This window comes from Nicotiana tabacum, chromosome 4 (genome assembly GCF_000715075.1).
Source record: "Nicotiana tabacum cultivar K326 chromosome 4, ASM71507v2, whole genome shotgun sequence".
In the NCBI taxonomy this organism is placed as follows: Eukaryota; Viridiplantae; Streptophyta; class Magnoliopsida; order Solanales; family Solanaceae; genus Nicotiana; species Nicotiana tabacum.
This window is the reverse complement of record NC_134083.1, coordinates 36,051,173-36,074,133: the sequence shown is the minus strand read 5'-3', so window position 1 is coordinate 36,074,133 and position 22,961 is coordinate 36,051,173. Positions and strand designations below refer to the sequence as shown.

The window sequence follows — 22,961 nt, the reverse complement described above, 5'->3', positions numbered from 1 at the left end:
TATAGCTGTTTATTTATTTGAGCATATGGATTGTTAATGTTAGCAATCTAACCAAACTTACAATTGTTTCATATTTTGAAGTAAAATAACTATGATGCATTTTTAGTATAGACTTGAGTGAAATTGTCTGAGCTTTTGTTTGTCCTCAATTTTATTTACACATGGCTGATCTGAGGTGGTACTTGTATGCCGTGGTTGTGGTGCTTTACTGCTTCCCTGCATTGCTTAGGTGGTGCTACTTTTGCTCAACTTTTATTATACATTTATTTCATGCTTAGAGGATCTCGCATCTGACATAATTTTTTTTTTTTCCAGTTATCTCCTCAACTTGATTGGTCAATGCTTGGACCTTGATGCTTTGCTGGACCAATGTTGTCGAATGATCTCTTCATTGCTAAAAATTTTCAAAATAAAGCAATTGGAGGGAACCACTGTTGTCCTAGGTGAACAGCTTCAGGTTGATGTCACTGAGGCTCTTATTTTGATATTTATCTATATTATTTATGCCATAACTCTTCAAGTGTTTTTTAACCTTTTGCCATTTTTTCCATTACAGTTTTTAATTTCCAAGTTGGTAATGTGTTGCATTTCTTCCGAGTCTAGTCCCAAACTGTCAGCTGACACATCATCTCAAGTTTTGTCTCTGCTCAGCCAACTTACCTTGGACTCCGACCCATCACTACACGAGTACATTAAAGTATGCATTTATGTTATTCTTATTACCTGAACAGTTTTGGACCATCATAGTACCTGAGTAGCCAGTGGAATGCTCATTGGTCTCACTAATTACTGTGTGCGTCACTTCAGGAACTAGAGCCATTCCCTAACATCGATTTATTTCATGATATACGGATGTTCCATGAGGAACTATGTCAAAATTACTCGCCTAGGGAGCACTTGTCAATCGTAAGTAGTCACTTGGAACTTCAATGAACAGTTTGATGACCTTTCATTTTGTTATTCATAACACTTAATTTCATTTATCTTATTTGGCTGTTTCAGTTAGGGAAACGATCTCGCTACCTTCCGCCAAGATTACTTGTTTGGAGGTAATACAGCTTCTACTTTTCAGTGCCCCAATTCAGAGATAGTCTCTATGCTGTATCGCTTCTTCCCAAATTATAGAGGGCAACACCCACGCCCACTCTCCCCCCCCCCCAACAACAACAACAATAACACCTCTGCCCCAAACAAGTTGGAGCCGGCTGTATGAATCCTCACTAACCATGTTTCTCCATTAAACTCTCTCTCCCCTTGCAAAGCATTTTTTTGCAAGATCTATTTGATAACTGTGTTTTCGATTGATTTGTTATAAGTAGGTATTCCCTAAAACAGGAAGATGGGTTTGTTTTACAAGCATAAAGAGGAATGATAGTAGGAACAAGTTAAACAGAACAACCTGCAGATTGCTACATCAAAAGGTTTATAAATTAAATAGATTTCCAAGAGAATAATACCTTGAGAATAACTTGGGAGGTCTACTTGATAGAAATTAATAGCCTGTTTGGACATTAAAAAAAATTCACTTTTTTCCGAAAATTTTTCACCTTTTTCCGAAATCAGTGTTTGGCCATAGAATTTTCAATTTTTACTTGAAGATGAATTTTGTAATTTTTCGAAAATTTGAAAAACTCCAAAAAGCTGTTTTTCAAAATTTTCACTCATATCACTCACAAAACTTCAAAAACAACCCAAAATTATATTCATGTCCAAACACAATTCTAATTTTCAAATACCATTTTCACTTGAAATTTTTTCACTTTTTTTGGAATTTTACATTTCTTATGTCCAAACGCCCACTAAGTTTCATGCAAGTTAGTATTGATGTTGAAGAGTAAAACAGAAAGAATTACTGTAATAATGGAACTTATAAAAGAAAAAATACTTTGACTTGGAAGCGTCGAACAATTAATTTGATAACAAGAAACTAAAATTGAGCTCCGTCTGTCTCATTTTAATTTGACACACTTTCTGTTTTAATCAGTCTAAAAAAGAATGACAATTTCTCTATTTGATAACAATTAAAAATTAGTATCCCATGTTACCCTTGATGACATGATTTGTTTGGACTCACTTGATATAAAGTTCATTAAAATGAAGAGACATGTGGACATCACTGATAAGGGGGAAGTCACCGCAAATATTAGGATTTAATCTTTTTAGTTTATTATGCTCTTGCTGGATAAAGTCTGACACAGTCATAATTAACTGAATAAAGTGCTTTCTCTCTAAGAGCTTAAGATTTTAGGTAAGATGATCATGCAATTCAATATGGTATCAGAGCAGGCAGATGTGTTGAGTTCAAGTCTCATTGCTAAAAAAAGAATTTTCATGTGTTTGGTCCATGAAAAGGAATCAGTTCCACACGTGAGGGGGTGTGATGAAGACATAATTCAGTGAATAAAAGTGCTCTCTCTCTAACAGCTTAAGCTTTTAGATGAGATGGTCATTCAACTCAACAAAGTCCTTACATTTGTCCCAACATTAGGAAGTTGGAGATAGGATTTAATAGGTGTGCGTATTGCACAAAGTGTCCACCTTAACACAAACTAATATGGGAGGGAAGTGAGCGGTAAGAAATTCAACTTAAACGAAAGGAACAATGATAAAAGTGGAACTAAAATAAAGACCCTTCAAAGAAAGAAAACCAGAAAAAGTCAAAAAGACCGATTTATCCTTTTTTTACACTCTAAATCTTAATTTTTTTGGATAAGTAAGGTGCCTTGTTTGTACACTCTAATCTAGATTTTGATTTTAATAATTATGTTGGAAAAGTGTTTTTGGTATTATTAATGTCTTATTATGTAACTTTTAGTTGCCTAATTTGAAAATTAAAAGGAAGAGGTACTCTTGTGTGCCCTCTTGGTACACTTTTTATTAATAATAGTTTACCTTTTTTTAAAAAAAGGAAGAGAAGTACCAGAGTAACTCAGTAATATGAAAGTATATAAAGCATATTTTCCTTGAGTTCTAGCAATGTTTACATATTTTATTAATCCAGTAATAGATAATGCAAGTATCTGATTTATTTGTTGTTATCATATGCAACGTTCAATCATTTGGAAGAGTGGTTTAAGCTTAATCCTGGTTGTCTTATGGAGGGTCTCAAGTATGGAATGAGTGCGTTAGTAGCTTTGATAGTTGTTGGTGTCCCACATTGGTGGAGGAGAGGTTGTTGTCTTCTTATATGGTGTTGGACAATCCTCACCTCATGAACTAGCTCTTTTGGGGTTGAGTTTGACTCAAGGTCCATTTCTTATCAATAGTGCAGGAGAATCTTGGAGTCATGACTGAAGTTCAAATATATGAGCATTTATTTGATTACAATATCATGGGAATCAAATCTATTCCCACATAATCCTTGCATATTAGAAGGAAATTAGAAAAGCTGACTTTGGAGGTTAATGTGAGGGGCATCTTTCTGGGAAGTTGGGTGGAAGATAATTTCTCTGATGTGTAGTTTACTTTCTCGGATTAATCTTGCTTGCAAGTTATCAAATTGATTTATAGGGTGCATTTTCAGCCAAATGTTATATTGAATATTTCTGGTCAAGTTTATCATTCTTAGCATTCGTTCTCATGCAGTTAAATGTCCTTTTCTCAATATTTTCTAAATTTACTATCTTTACAACTAGGCTGAAGTCATAGATGAGTATACTAATCTGCTTCAGATTTCTCCCAATGCTATCTATTTTGCTCTGTTGCAAGTGACTTTGGTAGTTAAAAGTTCTTCTCCTTTGGCGGCAGTCTAAAAGCATTACACAAAAAATTGTTTGAAGATGAAGCATACCCAGCACAAAAGAATGAGGAAAATATTTTCGAAGATGCATATTTGGATTCTGACCATGAAATTGTCCACACAGTCTGGAACCTGGTGCACACATGTAGTTTGAGTGGTGCTGGCAATTTTGGGTCGCTGGTCTCTGATTTTTTATCTCGGGTATCATTTTTAGTATTGCTATACTATTGAGTTATTCCTTTTGCTGTTATTTCATTTATCTCGGCTGTCTACTTTCTTTCTTTTTTCTCTTCACGTATCTCAGTCGTTTGCTTTCTTAACTACAATTTGCAGGTTGGTATTGGCGATCCACATGGTGTTGTGTTCCATCTTCCTATCGAGTCTAAATCTGTACATGAGCATAACTTCCACCTTGGTACGGGCATATCAGATGATCTTCTGGTAGCAATTATGAGGCTCTTAAAGAAATATTTGATGGATGACTCTGTTAAGATAATTGACATAGCATCTCAAGCTTTGCGGGTGAGTAAACATATGATGGATTGTGTACTATTATTTCAAGCAGATTTCTGCCAGAACCCATATTTCCATTCTGTACTATTATTATTCATAAGAAGTCATCATTTAAGTCAGTTTTAATGCACGAATTTTGGATTGGCATCAATAATCTCTATTGTACTTGTTAATAAGGCTGGTCACAAAGAAGGTGGTTCAAGCTTAGGCTTCATATCTAGTGACCTTAACTTACGTGCCAACCAATCAAACCACCCTGCCTCTCGACTTGGGAACCAAATAGAAAAAACGAGAGAGAAAGAATGCTCTGATGGAAGAGAATGGATGAACAAATGAAAGAAAGATTCTAAATGAATACAGAGAGTTAGATACAGTGTTAGGTTATCAAGTTTTGCAGTTCCTGCATTGGTTGGATAAATGCTATATGGTTATCTACTGAAGCTACATTGTTAACTGATGTATTAATGCTTGAACAAGCCGAGTCTATCAAAGTGAAGTTACTGAACAGAATATCTGTGTCATTGAAGGGATCTTATGACTATTTTCATGATGTTCTTTACCCTCCAAGAACAAGTTTGGTTCCTCAGATCCTCCTTCTTGATTCCTTAGGCACCACTGGATATATGTCCAGTCTCTATTGTTGTGCTTATGTTCCGTCATCTGTGCTAGGAGATTAGCTTTGTCCATGTTTAAGATGTTAATTTCAGGTTGATACTCTGTTTTTGCATACCGTTTGAAACCTTTGAAATACATATTTCAAGGTTGCTCTTGTAATTTTTACACTGATATTCATTTTTGAGGATGAGGGCCTTTCCTACCAGCTAAAACCGAAGTGATTCATGAGTATCTGGTATAAAAACTTGGTACTTGTATTGCTGTTTTCAGATTCATGAGTGCATCCCAGCTTCGTGTGCAGCAGATCAGTTTTGAGTTCTTGAAATTGGTGCTTTTTTTACCCTATTTGGGTGTTAAAAGGCCTGATGCAATTAGTCTTGGTAGAGAGTGCCAAGTGCAAAGTATATTTCATTGATTAAAATATTGAAGGTGCTTAATTAATGATCCTGGTTTACTACATTCTTAGCCATTTCATCTTGGGTGCTCATGTATTTTAACACCTGTGTCTGCTTCTCACTTTCATTCTTTCAATATTTGTTTCTTTTTGTGTCATTCTCAACTATTCTGTGCAACAACTTTATAGTTTCTCTAACAGTCATGGTTTTCAGAGGATAAAAGTTCAAAAGATCTTGTATTCTGTTTTTCCTAAGCTCGTCTGTTCAAGCAGGGGATACTTTCAACTGAAAATGGTCAGAGGGCTTTGCTATCATTTGATTCTTATCAGAGATCCCTTATTGAGGTAAGTGAAATTGTTCTGTTATAGTCCTTGCTGTTAGTTAAAACATATATTTGATGAAGTTGGATGGAACACTTAAGTTAACAAATCTTTTAAGACAACAGCCTTTTTCTCTTGGAACGTATCTTGGATATAATTATCCGCCTTTTATTTCGCTTGACTTTCAGTAATATTAGTTCTATGATGTGTCAAAAAATGTTGAGACAGTTTGATACGACCAGTTTAGACAAATTGTCAGGGGTTTTGCTTATTATTTTTGGCGTTACTCATTTGTTTCCCAATATTGGAAGTTAAGCTGCTCTTAGTGTGTTTGTAGGTGCATTCCAAAGGTGTCGATGTCAACCTGGTTCAGAAACTCCTGGCAGATCTAGAAAGAAAGCTTAATGGTATGATTCAGTTCAGTGATTAAGTTTAAGTTATGTTGGTCATCTTTTATGTTGTTCCGTGCTTTCTTTTGCTTGTACCGAATATTACTATATAACTGTTGAATAATGAGAGAAAAAAAACGTATTCCCATGTTCCTCTTAAAGTTGTGAAATTACTTCTGTTATTTTATTTCTACTAGGACCTCTTTTGCCTGAGAAGTGAGGCCATTATTCCAGCATTTCCATCCTGGAGTTTAGACTCTGATGAAGCTTGTTTTTATATTCAATATTTCCGTGTTTTTTTGGGAAAAAAACGTTTCTTTCTCAAAGATAATGCGCATAAGTTTAGTACAGTTCGGCTTGTGAAACGGGTATATCAGCAAATGCGGGGAAACATCTACTATTCCTTTCGACCCAAATACACCAAAAAATGCTTGCAGGTACCATATTCCAGACTTTTTTGATGGTTCTGTCAACTTCCCTTGAGCTCCAGCTCACTGATGTCTTCCTCTTATTGATGATGATACATAAATGTGACTGGATAGACGTCTCAATACAATGGAAGATAGAGAGAGTTCTTCATCCTTTAAATTGAATGTCTCAGTTGCCTTTCGACCCAAATACACCAAATAATGCTTGCAGGTACCATATTCCAGACTTTTTTGATGGTTCTGTCAACTTCCCTTGAGCTCCAGCTCACTGATGTCTTCCTCTTATTGATGATGATACATAAATGTGACTGGATAGACGTCTCAATACAATGGAAGATAGAGAGAGTTCTTCATCCTTTAAATTGAATGTCTCAGTTGCCTTTTGAGTGCATTAGGTTCTTAAATTAAACTATTAGGTTTTCCTTATAGTCAATGTCCCATTTTGTCTTTGGAATGACATTAGAGTTTCCTCTAAAATGAACGTCTTTCTTGCGTTCCGCGTGCACTAGATTTTCCAGCAACGATGTTCTTATTACGTTTAGGTGATATTAGGTTTCCTAGTTTAAAATAGGGTTTCTTGAACACATATGTCACACTATCCTTTTGAATGACATCATGGTTTCACGTAAAATGAAGTATCTTCTCTTTAAGTATTTGATCTTGTGTCCTCTCTTGAAATATGATGTTATACTGTGTGATCTGACTGCTAGAGTTAATTAGGCATGGCAGCAAACACTGTCACCTCAAAGTTGCCACTAGTGCTAGTTCCCCCATGTTTCATTCATCATGATTCATATTTCATCTGCTCATGGTAGACTATAGTGTTGCGCTGTTGCAACCTGTCATCAATTTACATCCAAATTTGTTCCTTCCCCTTACTTTAAGTGTGAACTAGATTCCCACCACCATTATAAAGCAACTAAGTAGCGGGAAGTTGAAACTTAGGCGATGTAGAACTATCTCAATTTGCTTTTTTGTTAGTTTATTTCACATCTTTGATTTTTGATCCCAGAATCTTGATCCTTACTGTTCTCTACATTGTATTTTCAATTACTTTTCATATCTTCAACTTTTGATCTCGGATCTTAATCCTTAAATTTTTCTCCAGAACATTATATTCTTTTAAATACGTAGTCCTGTAATTTTTTTTTTTTTTTTTTTTGTATTTCAGATACTTTCTTACTATGTTACTCGGACTCTTCAAAAATGTTGTTGAGTGTGTGTCGGATCCTCCAAATTTAGTGCATTTTTGGAGGATCCGACACGGGTGGGGCAGCATTTTCGTAGAGTCCGAGCAACATAGCTTTCTTATTACTATTTTCGGAATCCCAGTTGTCAAAGCAACAAATTTCCTTGTCCTCTCGTGTACTGATCTGGGAATCAGTTCTCTTTCTATTAATTAGACAGTTCAGTATTTGCATCAGGTACCATAGCTTATAAGTTTGAGTGGCCTTTTAGTTTCAAGCATCGGGGTTTGGCTGTATCAAGGAAGGGAGAGTCGTGCCAACACGTGCAACATTCAGCATTGTCTGATGTCTTCCGTTGATAGTAATGCAAGAATAGCTTGCATAATCTGCTTTCAGTGTTTGTATGCAATGCCATTGTTTTCTTGGCTTCTATATAAGATCGAGCATTTGTTCCTAGAAGTGGCTTTAACAGATAATCAAAGAGATTGGAAGTAATTGCGTAGTTGAATTTGTTTTACTCTTTATTTTGAGGTCATGATGTTACAAGGATGTTACTGGATTGCGCTCAATGAGGCATGTTTAACACAAAACAACCTAAACAGAAGAGGTTTTCAGTTGGTCAACAGATGCTACCTCTGTATGGAGAATGAGGAAACTGTCAACCACCTATTTTTGCACTGCCCAGTGGCCACCAACCTCTGGAACATGTTCTACTGTCTTTCTGGTTTGAAGTGGGTCATGCCACAGAATTTGAGAGATGCACACATGAGCTGGAGTTTATGGAGAGTTGATAAGACCATCAAAAAGATCTGGTTGATGATCCCTGGTGCTATTTTTTGGTGTTTATGGAATGAGAGGAATAGCAGATGTTTTGATGAAATCTCAACTCCAAATCACTCTCTCAAAGCTAAATGCTTACTCAATCTTTTTTGCCGGACTAAGTTAGCTACTGTAATCGGTACTGACCAATTAATGGATTTTGTTAGCTCCTTTGTCTTAGAATGACAAGATGTAGAGGGACTAACATTTAGTACTCCCTCCGTTCCAGTTTATGTGAACCTATTTCCTTTTTGGTCTGTTCCAAAAAGAATGACCTCTTTCTAAATTTGGAAATAATGTAGCTTAAACTTACAATTCTACCCTTAATGAGAAGCTTTTATAACCACACAAATACTCTGGCCCCTTTTTGACTTGTTCAGGACCACAAATTCCAAAAATCTTCATTTTTTCTTAAACTCCGTACCCAGTCAAACAGGTTCAGATAAATTGGAACGGAGGGAGTAGTATTTATGCCTTTCAATTTCCCTGTAACGTTGCATCTTCTAGATGCCTTTTGTTAATGAAACAACTTCATCAAAAAAAGGATGGTGAAACTTAGTAATATTAAATTTTGATGTGATAAATTTTGTTGGTTTGGAGGAACCATTCAAGATGTTTATCATCTATGCTATTACAATGGGTTTAAAACTCATCATGGAGGAAATTTAGCGAAATACCGACGTGATAGTAAAGATATGCAAAAACTTTTAATGCCATAAAGGGTACATTAGGGATGTGGGTATTGTGGTAATTAAATCAAATGTGCAAAACCTAGCTTTATAAACATCATTCTGGGATCCAATTCGATGTCCAACAATAATGATATGACAAGGATTGGTTCCTGCCCATCTCATTTAACTGTATGTTCTTGATTCATCTACCACAAAAATATTTAGTCATGGGATTCTGTAAAAGATTTTAAGAGAAATGCAAGACTAGATGCTTTTGTTCTAAAGAAGGCAGGTGTACTCTAAACACTATTTCAAGTGATTTTAGTAGGTTACAGCAAGGGTTAATTGCTTTAAAAACATTTATGCTTGGGACCCTAGCCTAGAAAAAGGAAATGATTCATTCACTCTCCTTAAAGCTAAAGAATACTTATGTGCCACTACAAAGCCGAAATCATGAGGGATCCAGAAATGTAGGTTTTGCCCCTATATTGCTTTGTTTCCTGCGTGGGGTTATTTTGGGAACCGGGTTTTTCTGGGAACCTCAGGACCTTGCCTCTCATGCCTTCATGAATGGAGGAGGCAAAACTGAGCTAGCAGGCTTAGAGTTTCAATCTATTGCGTTTCGAAGTATAGGCCTTCCAATAGGAAATATGGGGTCCCTTTGGCTTTAAGAGAAGTCTAGATGCCTACAGGAAATGGTGTTAACAATGAGCATCTGCTAGTGAAAGTTGCATTGGAAAACTGAAATTGTTGTTCTATCAGGACTAATCTAAACATCTGGAGACATAGATGCTATTGTCATGTTCCATATGTTCAGTATTACACTGATAGGTGTACCATTGAGTTTGTGCTCAATTAGGGCATAAACTAGATCGTATTTGTTATTCACATTAACAAAAGGCTACTTCAGTTTCCATCTAATCATGTATCTCGTTGCTTAATATCCTTGCAGTTGAGGCACTTTCCTTGAAGGATTCTGCTATATGGAAGACTGATGGAAAAACATTCGAGACATGGATTTGTCCTCTTATCTGTGCTCTGATTGAATATTGTGATGATATGATCCTGAGGTAATTTCTTCCCAGAGCATCTCTCCCTTTATTTAGAACTATCAGCTTTTTTGCTTTTGTTTATGCTGCTTTAATAAGCTCATGGTCCTTTCAGATTGTGTCAAGATATTGTCTTGGTGAAATCTGAAGTTGCAGAACTCTTGTTCCCTTATGTGATGGTCAATTTGTCTAGTAGAAGAGACGTGGATGTTGATCTTTGTCAACTGATCTCCTCACAGGTTATTGTTATAGTTTCTTTCTTGTTCCATCTTGATTATCCTTGGCTTCCACTTATTTTAACGACTTTCCCCATCTTGTGATGTGGCATGAGCATATAAAAAAAAGCAAATTAATTACTTTTCAGTCAATTAACATAGAACATGTTTTGTTATGATTCACTTTTAAGTATATGTTGCTCCATGGTTATTTTATTCATTTAGGTGTCTAAGCCATTTAACTGTTTGGGTGATTAACATGATTAGTCTTATGTCATTGTGTACAGTCTTTCTTATTCAATTAATTAGCAGTTTAGACTGGTTTTAATTAGTCATGAAACTCACTGAAGTATGCATACCTGCATATTCAATATGTATACACAGGATTCTTGCGACGGTCCGCCTTTGACCTTTGTTCTTGCAAAGTCTCCATTTCCATTATTTTCCTACATCATCCTATATTGGTTAAAGCATTAAGATATCTGTATATGACCTTGTTTTCCACTTCTTCTGATATAATCCAATTTATTTGATTAAATGAATCAATTATGCCTTTTCCTATCTCTATTTAAATTGTTCAGAATTAGAAGATTCAATTGCATACTTCATTAGTCAGTTCATCACACATGAATATACTAAATTGATAGATAAAGGACGGGAATTGTAGATCATAGTAGGTCAAGAACATCAAAATAGTCAATGCCTTATATGTACTAAAGTATGTAGCTCCCTTTTTGATAACCTGTGCTTACAAGCTATATATTTCTCTTTCTTTATTGCAGTTAATAACTTAATATTATTTCAAGTTTTCCCATTTGCATGTGATATATTGAATTCACGTTTACTTAAAGCTATTGTTAAACATTGTAAATAAGTGCCTTTTTTTTCGTGAACCAATCCGGAGTTCTATGGACGAAATGTTTTAACATGCTTGTGGAAATCAGATCCATAGGGTACTATTTCATCTTTCTATTGAGAACAAAATATCAATACTCTTTGCTTTTGTATGTAGGTGCAAGAGAACATTTTTACGGAGGACAATAAGTTGACCAAATCAATTCAAGTTATCTTAGATGCTCTTAACGAGCTTCGGTTGTGTCACGTGATGGAAATAAGCACATCCTCTAATCCCTCTAAGCGAGAAAATTCAAAGGTTTAAATGATATGCATTCGCAGATACTTCTTCATAGAGTGATACCTAATTTACTAATTTGCGGAATTTGTTCTTAAGTTTCCTCTGTTATTTATTTTAAAAAAAATTAAGTTCACTCAGTAGAGATGATATAAGTAATATAACAATTTCAGCAATATGGAAGGCCTTCTAGCTATGGATCAAAGTCACGCTCCACGCCTCTGAAGGCAAAGCATCAGACAACCACTTCATCTGTAGTATCAATATCCACATTGTCATGGCAAAAGGTAAATAAATCTTAACATGTATTCTTCTGTAGCAACAATTCCTTCATCCTGTACATAAAACGTAGTTGTTGACTCTGCAGTATTTGATTATCATTTGATGGTGTTTCTGATCTCTATTATGTTGTAGTGCAGTTGAACACTGTCATAGATTAGTATTCCCTGTTCTTTATTGTTTGGCTGCTTGCTGACTAATTTTATCTGTTTTTCTTGCTTTAATTGTTCTTTTCAGTAACCCTAAGGGGTGGGACCTTGCGGCTTCTGTTGGTTGTTCAACTGTTAAATCTTCAGTTACTTTTATGCTTGTCCGACTAAGTTTTGTGGTCTGTCTTTAGGCCTTATATTGCTCCTGCTTTCCAGTCGTTACACCTGATCAACTTTCACACGTTCTAATTTAGGAACTAAGCGTAGTTCTTGAACTGGCTTTTGCACCAATTTTATGAAAGCCAGGATCACCTGCTGGCTAATTTAACCAGATTGAAGGCTTAGATGGGTTTGGTTCAAGTATCATCATGACCTCCCCATTGGAAACCTGGATTCACTTCCACTGAACTATTTCACCTGTTATTATCAAGGGGTTTCTGGTCAAATTTTGATTCTGAAGTTGTTGAATCTTTGCTAAATAATTATCCTCGTTAAAAAGTGTACATGCCAAGTAATTTATTAAAGTTATTTTACGGTGAAATGTGTTTGGTCTCATACTGAAGGATCCAAATCTTATTGACTATGCTGAGGGATTAGTATCCCATTTGTATAATTCCATTCAGAGGATATGTGAAACACATTCACATTTCAAAGATGTTGTAAGCTACATTTTTTGAGAATTCCAAACTTGATGTCTTTCTCTTGGCCTCTAGTGTTCTGGACGTTGGATTGAATTATTGAGAGAACAGTTTATGACCCAAGTTCTCTACTTCGGGTTACGGACTCATGCCCTTTCCATCTCCTGTTGTTTTACTAGGTTTATTGGATTTCTATGGATTATCTTGCTGTTGCAAGGTCTGCTATTGTGAGTGCCAAACTTTTATTCATGCTCTTCCATTTCCTTTTTCTCTTTGATGTTCTTACCTTTCTTACCTTGGCTCTCTCTCATGCCATTGCATTAAATTGACAGACTTCTGGTGCTTACTTTACTGCTGTTCTTTACGTGGAACACTGGTGTGAAGAGAATTTCAATTCCCTGACATTGGGCACTCCAGATTTCTCTCATGTTGAGATTGTGAGTTCATATATGCATTTAATTGTTGGTCATCTAAAGTTATCATTTGTTAGAGTGTCCTATTTGTTAACACTCCCGTTGTGGTCACTTAGCATATAGAAAGTAATGATTTTTGCTATGAAGCTATCCTATATTTTGAAGGCATACTTTCTCTGATGTTGCAGCTGCCGCGACACATTGAAATACTTTTATCTGCAGTGACACAAATAAATGAACCTGACAGCCTCTATGGAATCATCCAATCCCACAAGGTCAGTGAACATAAACACCAATCTCTGCTGCTTATTACATATTTATTATCTACTCTGACTCTCATTTTAAAATTGTCTCTTGCCTGCTATATATACATGCCAAGAAATTAAGAACATAAATCTAGTTACCCAAACAAGATGTCCAAATAAGATCATCCATGCCCAAACCAATAAACTATTCATACCAAAGGGTTGTATATCCATTGATAACTTGTGAAGAGTTTAACCGCATATAATCCCTTAACCAGCCCATCAAATAAGTGGACGATTCATTAAACTGTGAAACTTTACCCTGCCATAACGTGATGTGCTTCCAATGCCAATAAAAAGTAACCCATAGTATCTAACATCCAAAAAATGCCAAATAAATGCACCCCATGCCGAAATATCACAAGTACCGCCTTATGGTTTAATCTTAGCTATGGCTCCTGAATTTATTGCTTCCGTGATAGCCTCTTGTGGTAATCCAAAATAGGAAAAGAGGGAGAAAAAGAGTATAAGTGGTAGACTTGGAAGGCAGGAGAATAAAACGTGAAAGAAAATGCAGTGAGTGGAAAATTGTAGCTTTCTAAACCTCATGTTGTAAATCGGTGTTCTTAAAAGCTATCGCTTCGTCGCTTAAAGTGATGAATGGACGAAGCTATGTGAATGAAGGGTTATAACTTCATGAGTGAAGCCATGCACTTCAGGGAGGTGTTTGCTTCAAATAATGATGCACAAAGTGATCTCAATGAGAAACAATCGGTCCTTTGAATCTCAACTATAAGAAGTTAGATTAATATTGACTTTTTTGTATATTGGATACTGAAATTAGTTTGTTAATTGCAATTTGATTATTATAGTTCTAAATTCTAATGTTTTTTGAATTTCATAAGTTGTGCACTTCGTTTCTCTCTTTTGCTTCAAACCCCCTGAACTTTGTTGTTTTCTGCACTTTTCGCTTTTAAGAATAACGAGAGCTCGTCTTTCTTTTACATCAAGACTACATTATTCCCTGTCATAAACCCTTTGACCTTACTTCAGCAATTTGAGAAGCTACTAATTTTTTTAGTAGGGATTCTAGCTTCGCACGTTCAAGTGTCCTTGGACCAAATCATGGTATTTTTCTAACTGATCTTCTGCGAGATTGAAGTATATACAGAAGTTTCTCTCAACAGTCGAAATCAAAGTAGTTTTCATCAGAGGTTTTTAATTGTTTCGAAGTATACTTTTGATTGACGTTGCAATAATAGAAGTCTTCTAGTGTCTTTTGATTGACGTTGCAATTATAAAGTGTTCTAGATCCACCCATCTATTTTATCCAATTTAGTATTTCATTTCGAGAAAAGAACTGATTATTCCGCTTCCCATTTACCCTGTACTTCAATCCGTTGTAACAAACGTACTGAAGGTGTACCGAAGAAATAAAAAGGATGGGATTCGAAGAGAAACTAGACCAACACCCAAAAAGCATCTGAAAGCTGACGATTCGCACAGGAAAAAGAAGTTTATCTGAATGTATTTTCTGAACAATGATAATAAATAATTTAAGAATAAAGGTGATCAATTGTCAGGACTTCAGAGTGATTTTTAACATCTGTTGAACATTAAAAATTGTTCTAACCTTATATCAAGTTCGTACTTACCTTTCATCAGAACTGACAAATCAGATCAAAGTTTAGAGAACTAGTCTGTTTGTTAATAATAATAATTGGATTATTCATGCTGATACCTAACAAATTTTTACATAAGAAGCATAGTAGTGTTTCAATCCAGATATTGAAAAATCTGAATGAGCTTACATGCTTGTACTTTTATGTATTGAGCTTTTACATTGTTTTATTGTAATTATCTGGAATCTAAAAAGAAGTTGACTTTCATTGTACAAAGAAGACACCAAAATACTCTATTAATTTGATTCATTTAAGTTCACAGATTAATTATTGATTTGAATTCTTCAAAGTAATGAAATAAAAATTTTGATAAGCAAACTTATCAAAATCAAGAAATTATATTTAGATTGATTCTATAAGAGTTGACTAAATAACATTCAACTTATGTAATTCTTGGTCTCAATTCATATAGCAATCCCTTAAGTTTTCTAGTTGAAATGGACATACTTTGTAAACAATATAAAAGTACGATTATGTCACAATATTCTTATTAAAATATTGTAGTAAAAGAATGAACATTTTGATTGCACAAATAGTAATATTGTCATACAATGAGACGTCGAAAGTACCAAGTAAACCATAAGAAGAGTACAAATAGATACTATACTCTTATTTTCTTGTAAAAGAGCAGAAGGGCACGAGTGATTCATATAGCTCGTCTCAACTAAGTTAAGCTTTAGACATTGTTGATTGTTCTAAAGAAAGACGTACTCTCTTTCCTGGAATTTTGTGTATAACTGTTTTAAATTATCATATGAAGAATTATATTGTGATTATTAGCATAGAAATCTTAAATGACATTATTTTTTTTCATTAAACGAATATTAATAGAAGGTGAATAAGGTAAACTCTATGATAAAAAAACTTTGAAACACGCTTTCCCTCAAAATGGCTGGAGAAGGGCTGGGATCAGCAAAGCTTTCTTCAAAATATGGAACTCTATACATGTAACAGTCTGGTGGGTCATATGCAGAGAAAGGAACTCCAGAATTAGACGAGAAAAAGGATTCTACATTTAGTCTCAAGTTAAAATGTATACTTACTTTTCTTTTAGAACATATCTGTTGTAAATGATCCTGAAACCATGGCTTACTTCATCAACTCATTGCATAACCTGTGAAGAATTACAGTTAGGTTGATATTTTAGATATCACTACGAGCACTCTCTTTATGCTGTTTTTACTCGATAAAATTACCTTCTCAAAGAAAAAAGAAAAGAGAAAAAGCTCACTTTTACTTTCTTTTGGATATTTCTAATTTGTTCTAATATGATGTCCTTATTTAACATTTGGTAGAAGTAATAATTTTTTTTTCCTTTTACTACCATGTGCAATACTCATGCCCATCAAGTTGACACTCAATTAACAGTAGGGCGTTCAATATAAGATGGGATAATAATCATGATATTCTTCTTTTTGCAAAACATTCACAACCTAAACACTAGTTTAGCCATACTTTGGGAAGCCTGTCATATTCCCTGCTCTTTTCTTATGCCATTGCCCACAGAATTGTTGAATTTTGAAAATTTAGCATTTGTGACCACCTCTTTGTCCGTTGCTTTCAATTCTGGTCTTTGCAGTTGACCTCTCAAATTATCACATTTGAACATGAGGGAAATTGGAGTAAAGCTCTTGAGTACTATGATTTACAAATTAGATCTGATCCAGTGGCTCAAGGAAGTAGTTGTACTCCTGAAAATTTTCTTCATTCATCTGGGTCCGCAGTAGATCAGATGATCGAAAAGAAACCATATAAGGGCCTTATTAGATCCTTGCAGCAAATTGGTTGCACTCATCTTTTGGATGTGTACTGCCAAGGGTTAACCTCTCAAAAAGGAAGATTTCAACATGATCCGGAGTTCACTGAGCTACAGGTTTGCCTCATAACTTTTCTTTTTCTGTTAACAAATAAGGAGCATGAATGTAGACACAATATTTAGAATGGAGGGCGTAGTGTAGGGCATTACAGGAATGCGACACAAAGGTGTAAACGCAACAATATTACCTATATAATATTTGTGATGCCTTTGCTCAATATTCCTAATAAAGGTTTGGCTAAATAATGTGGATTGGAGGTGCTTTTTTCATATTATTAGTTAGTCAGTTGTTATGTAAATAAGAATCGTCCTACATGGAATAGGAGTAGTGTAGGGCATTACAGGAATGCGACACAAAGGTGTAAACGCAACAATATTACCTATATAATATTTGTGATGCCTTTGCTCAATATTCCTAATAAAGGTTTGGTTAAATAATGTGGATTGGAGGTGCTTTTTTCATATTATTAGTTAGTCAGTTGTTATGTAAATAAGAATCGTCCTACATGGAATAGGAGTAGTGTAGGTATTGTGTATTGTTATAAATAGGGGTACTTGTATTATCGTTAACGTACATCAATAATATAATTTTCCCGTGTCATATTTCTCACATGTGCAAAACCCAACGCCACCACAAGGTCCCCCAACCCCGGCGACCAAACCCCAACAAACACCTCCGACAACCGACTTCTCACGCGCCGATCAGAGACAATTTTTTCCGGCGAGATCTACTCCACGCGCTCCGGCCACTTTTTGAAAAACTTTCTTCAGAACAGTTGGACCGCCTTTTAATTCCGAGACTACCCATAATTTTCTTTTTTAATTCCGAGCACTTTGAAAGTTTTCCAGCAATTACATTAGTTTTCTGGCAGCTATACAGTGTTTTTCCGGCAACTACAGTTGATTCTTTGTTTTATTTGGTGCTAATTTGCTAGACCTCTTTTCAATCCAACAATGTCTTTGGGAGTTGATGTTTTTGGGTCTAAAAACACTGGTTCTGGAAGTTCTGGTATTATGATTACCTCAGAACCTTTAATGGGAAGTTCAAACTACTTAACTTGGGCTTCTTCTGTCGAGTTGTGGTGTAAAGGTCAAGGTGTTCAAGATCATTTAACAAAAAAGGCTAGCGAATGAGATGAAAAGGCCAAAACACTTTGTGAGAAGGTCGATATTCAGTTATGTAGTATCCTGTGGCAATCTATTAATTTCAAGTTGATGCCCTTGTTCCATCCTTTCCGGACATGTTATTTAGTTTGGGAAAAGGCTCGTACTTTATACACTAATGACATATCTCGTTTATATGATGTGATATCGCGAATGACAAGCTTGGAGAAACAAGAATTGGATATGTCTACTTACTTAGGACAAATACAGGCAATCATGGAAGAATTTGAGAAGTTGATGCCAGTTTCTGCTAGTATTGAAAAGCAACAAGAGCAACGACATAAGATGTTTCTAGTTCTTACACTCGATGGACTTCCTAATGACCTTGATTTAGTACGTGACCAGATTTTAGCTAGTCCGACTGTCTCTACTGTTGATGAATTATTCTCTCGATTACATCGCCTTGCTGCAGCACCAAGTCACCTAGTGATCTCACAACGGAACTATGCCTTAGACATTCTTGACGAGACAGGAATAACATGCTGTCGCCCGAATTCTAAATTTTTGCCAGGACAGGGGGAGCCGCTTAGTGATCCTGCAAGATATAGGCGGCTGGTTGCAACAACAACCCAGTAAGATCCCACCAAATGGGGTCTGGGGAGGGTAGAGTGTACGCAGACCTTACCCCTACCCCGAAGGAGTAGAGAGGCTGTTTTCGGGAAACCTTCGGCTCAAAAGGCGAATAGAGATAATAGATCCTTACCAGTAGCAACAACCAGAGAGATAATATAATAACAACATTGTAAAAGACGGAAAGTTGGCGGAAAGACAATAACAAAAACGGGAAAATAATGTGACACAACATACGCCACTAGCACCACTAGCAGACTAAGATAAAACACTATCAGACTAGCCTCACCACCAGCATAAAGAAGAAAAACGTTCGACTACCCCTACCCTTCAACCCTAATGTTCGACATCCACTCTTTCCTATGAAAAGCCATGTCCTCGGAGATCTGAAGTCTCGCCATGTCCTGCCTGATCACCTCGCCCCAATACTTCTTAGGCCGCTCTCTACCTCTTCTTACGCCTGCCAAAGCCAACCGCTCACACCTCCTGACCGTGGTATCAAGGCTTCTCTTCTGCACGTGCCCAAACCATCTGAGCCTCGCTTCCCGCATCTTGTCGTCTAGGGGAGCCACGCCCACCTTCTCCCGAATAACTTCATTCCTAATCTTATCCAACCTAGTGTGCCCGCACATCTATCTCAACATCCTCATTTCTGCTACTTTCAATCTCTGGATATGCGACTTCTTGACTGGCCAACACTTAGCCCCATACAACATGGCCAGTCTGACCACCGCTCTATAGAACTATAGGCGGCTGGTTGGTAAATTAAATTATCTCACAGTGACTAGACTTGACATTTCCTTTCCTGTGAATGTTCTCCCTGTGATAGTCATTGGGATGCAATTGTCCGCATTCTTCGGTTTATAAAATCGGCTCCAGGTAAAGGGTTATTGTTTGAGGATCGAGGCCATGAGCAGATCGTTGGATACTCAGATGTTGATTGGGCTGGATCACCAGAGGCGGATCCAGGATTTGAAGGTTGCGGGTGTCACTATACAAATGTAGCATACGTACCACTAGCCACAAAGACCGAATAAGAAGTACTTGATTCCGTTAGTTTTTGGTTATAGACAAATAAATTCGGTTTTAGTTCAATTTTTTATGCTTGATTTAATTATATTCTAGAATAAAATTACAAATAATAATAATATTTCATGAAAATACGCCTACAATTAGAAAAGTTTCTTAAAAAGTAGCTTAATTACTATGTATTCTTTGTTTGAGTTGATTAATGATCATTGTTCTTGGAGAAATTTTTCAATTTAATTATCAAGCTATATGACAATTGTTTCCGAACCAAAAGTTTCAAATTTTCCGTCTATGAAAATAAAACTCAAAACCTCTATTAATTGAAATATTGTTTTTCACAAGCCAATAAATGGTATTGCTCAAATTATATATATAAACTAATGTTGTATCATTAGAATGAAAAAAACTACACATTACCTAGAATCATTTTAAAAATATGCATCAAAATAGATTGCTCATAAAACAATGTAGAATTGTAAAAAGCAAAACGAAGGCTAATGTAAAGAAATTTAAAAAAGAAGATGAGAGATATTTAGTTGCAAATAACAGGAAGAGAAAAGAAAGAGGAGGAAAAAGAAAGAAGTAGAAGAAGAAGTGAGGGCCCAAGGCCCAACAAAGAATAAAGGAGATAGGGACTAATAAGTAAGGGGAAAAATAAAAGAATGGCCAGAACGCTGCCGAAGGAATCGATCTCAGAACCTTGAAGCCAACACAAGACTTAAGAGGCAGCGCTGAACCATGGCACCCACATGCCATTTGTTTAATACGGGTGCCAATTTTTATATATTATGTTTATTTCATAGATATGAACATACTTACTAAGAATTTTTGCTGAAGCGGGCGGGTGGCGTGCCACCCCTACACTACAAGGTAGATCCGCCCCTGAGGATCACCTTCTCATAGGCGTTCTACGTCTGGATATTGTGTTTTAGTAGGAGGCGATATGGTGTCTTGGAAGAGCAAGAAACAAAATGTAGTTGCTTGGTCTAGTGCAGAAGCAGAATATCAAGCAATGGCTATGGCAACATGTGAGCTAGTTTGGATCAAACAATTGCTCAAGGAGTTGAAATTTGGTGAAATCAGCCAGATGGAACTTGTGTGCGATAATCAAGTTGCCCTTCATATTGCATCAAATCCAGTGTTCCATGAGAAAACTAAACACATTGAGATTGACTATAGATATTGCTACAATGTTTGTGAAGTCGAGTGATCAGCTTGCAGGTATTTTCACCAAGTATCTCACTGGTCCTCGTATTAGTTATATATGTAATAAGCTCGGTACATATGATTTGTATACACCGACTGGAGGGGGAGTGCTAGTTAGTTAGTTGTTATATAAATAAACATAGTCCTACATGGAATAAGAGTAGTGTAGGTATTGTGTATTGTTATAAATTGGGGTACTTGTATTATAGTTAACGTACATCAATAATATAATTTTTCCGTGTCATATTTCTCACACATACTAACTTTTACGTTTCTTTATTTAGACAAGGACCTAATTTGTATCTTTTATAAACCCTATTTTATACCATGAAGGAGGATCAAGAAAACTAGGCAATAGTGCCCCATTAGTGTACAATGGTGTGATAGCAGTAACTAATTTTATAGTCTTAATAACATAAGTTTGCTGTCTGATCTCTGTCTGGCTCATAAACTTAGGTAATAGTGCCCCATTGGTGTGCAAAACCATGATACTAACGACCAAACTTATACAGTTTGTCTTTCAACTCAGCTTGCTGTCTGATTATGTGTCGGACTTATGCAGTGCCATACATAAGATGACTCAAATGCTCAGCCGAAAAACAGTTTTCCATGGGGTCATGTCTTGGGTCGACCTACAGATGCCCCGGTTTGTAGGAGTGAAATTATGGTAGTGGAAGGTGTTAAAAGGGGACAAGGTAGACCTAAAATCACATAGAAGGAAGCTGTCTCGAAAAACCTACAAATCCTTGGAATTAAGACTTAGCTAAAGATAGGGAATAATGAAAGAGAAAGATCCATATATGTGATACCTACTAGTTGGGAATAGGTTTTAGACTTGGTAGAGAACTTTAATACTATTATTATTAATATTATTATCTATATATATAGTTAGCTTGTTTCTCTTTCACTTGTATTTTATTTTGATAATGATGATGGATATGAGTTGAGCTTAAAGAAAGAAATGATGAGATATTGCCGACCCCAACTTCTTTGGGGCTGTGGCATAGTTGTTATTGTTGTAGTTCTTTCCCTGTCTGCATCTTTATGCTGCACTCTGTGGACAGAAACATGTCTACCACTGCTTCTACCAACGTTCTTTACATGCTTCATGTTATAGATTGGTTCCTCATCAAGTGTTGCTTGTGCTATTTGTAGTATGAAGCTGCTTGGCGTTCTGGAAATTGGGATTTCTCACTACTTTATGGTGAATCCAGTGTCCTCTCAATTCAGCATGGAGGTGACCATTTCAATGAAAATCTCCACAGGTATGATGAGGTCTTGCATTTATTGAAGTTCTAAATTGGTATTTGCCATGTCATCAACTTTGACATAGCAACAACCCAGTATAATCCCACTAGTGGGGTTTGGGGAGGGTAGTTTGTACGCAGACCTTACCCCTACCCTGGGGGAGAGTGGCTGTTTCCGATAGACCCTCGGCTCCCTTCCTCCAAGAACTCCCCACCTTGCTCTTGGGGTGATTCGAACTCACAACCTCTTGGTTAGAAGTGGAGGGTGCTCACTACTATAGCAACCCACCAAGTTTCTAGGATTTCTTTTAAAGTTTTTTTGGGATCACTTTCCGGGTACTATTAAACCTAGTTGATTCATGGGGTCTGCTTTGTTCATTTGATTGTGGTGCATCAGTGCATGAAGTGTTATATCTTGATTACACCCTGTACGGAGGTATACAAACGGCAATATTGATATTAATTATGTAGCGCTCAAATGAAACGGCACACCTTTAAATGAAGCTTAGCACAATCGTCAGCAATAATAAACCCAATAAAAATTGGGGTCGAATCCCGCAAGGAGTACGTGTGTGCTAAAATGTCCAAATGCATGTAAACTTGGTGATTCTTAAAGTAATCTTCAAACAAAAGAGTGGTGATTCAATTACTTCTAAATTTACTTTTAAAATTACTACTAAACTAGGCTAGGAATTTTATCGAACATATAGTATGCAAGTAAAGATCTAGTTGTGACTATTAAAGAAAGGCACTAGGATTGCTCCCTCTTTGCGTGGGTTATGTTTTGGGTATATGAGTATTTAGTTCTATTTAACCAAGCTTGTATTATGGCCTCAAATACTATTTCAGCAACATAATATCTTCCAACACTAAGAGGTTTTTACCACAAGTTGATCTTCCAAGTCAACTAAGGTTCAATTATAAATAATTGATTAGCCCAAGTAGAAATCACACTATTCCTAGCTAGATTTCATTAAGTAATTAACTCACTTAATTCCTTGCTAATTGCTTTATACCTAAGCTAATTTCCACTCTTCCAAGTTAGAACAAG

At 36.1% G+C, this 22,961-nt stretch overlaps 1 protein-coding gene across 5 annotated transcripts in view; it reads left to right on the top strand.

Moving 5' to 3' along the window:
- Positions 1-22,961, top strand: part of LOC107828155 (serine/threonine-protein kinase ATM) — a 75,385-nt gene that overhangs the window by 31,042 nt on the left and 21,382 nt on the right. For all 5 annotated transcript variants that reach the window (XM_075251683.1, XM_075251684.1, XM_075251681.1 and 2 more), the window contains 17 exons: positions 316-457; positions 557-697; positions 808-906; positions 1,003-1,049; positions 3,748-3,940; positions 4,073-4,261; positions 5,535-5,606; positions 5,920-5,989; positions 10,029-10,146; positions 10,241-10,364; positions 11,353-11,493; positions 11,646-11,759; positions 12,718-12,765; positions 12,871-12,975; positions 13,140-13,226; positions 16,458-16,751; positions 21,819-21,928. In XM_075251683.1, coding sequence (XP_075107784.1) covers positions 316-457; positions 557-697; positions 808-906; positions 1,003-1,049; positions 3,748-3,940; positions 4,073-4,261; positions 5,535-5,606; positions 5,920-5,989; positions 10,029-10,146; positions 10,241-10,364; positions 11,353-11,493; positions 11,646-11,759; positions 12,718-12,765; positions 12,871-12,975; positions 13,140-13,226; positions 16,458-16,751; positions 21,819-21,928 — 2,094 coding nt within the window. The remainder of the gene's footprint in view (positions 1-315; positions 458-556; positions 698-807; positions 907-1,002; positions 1,050-3,747; positions 3,941-4,072; positions 4,262-5,534; positions 5,607-5,919; positions 5,990-10,028; positions 10,147-10,240; positions 10,365-11,352; positions 11,494-11,645; positions 11,760-12,717; positions 12,766-12,870; positions 12,976-13,139; positions 13,227-16,457; positions 16,752-21,818; positions 21,929-22,961) is intronic.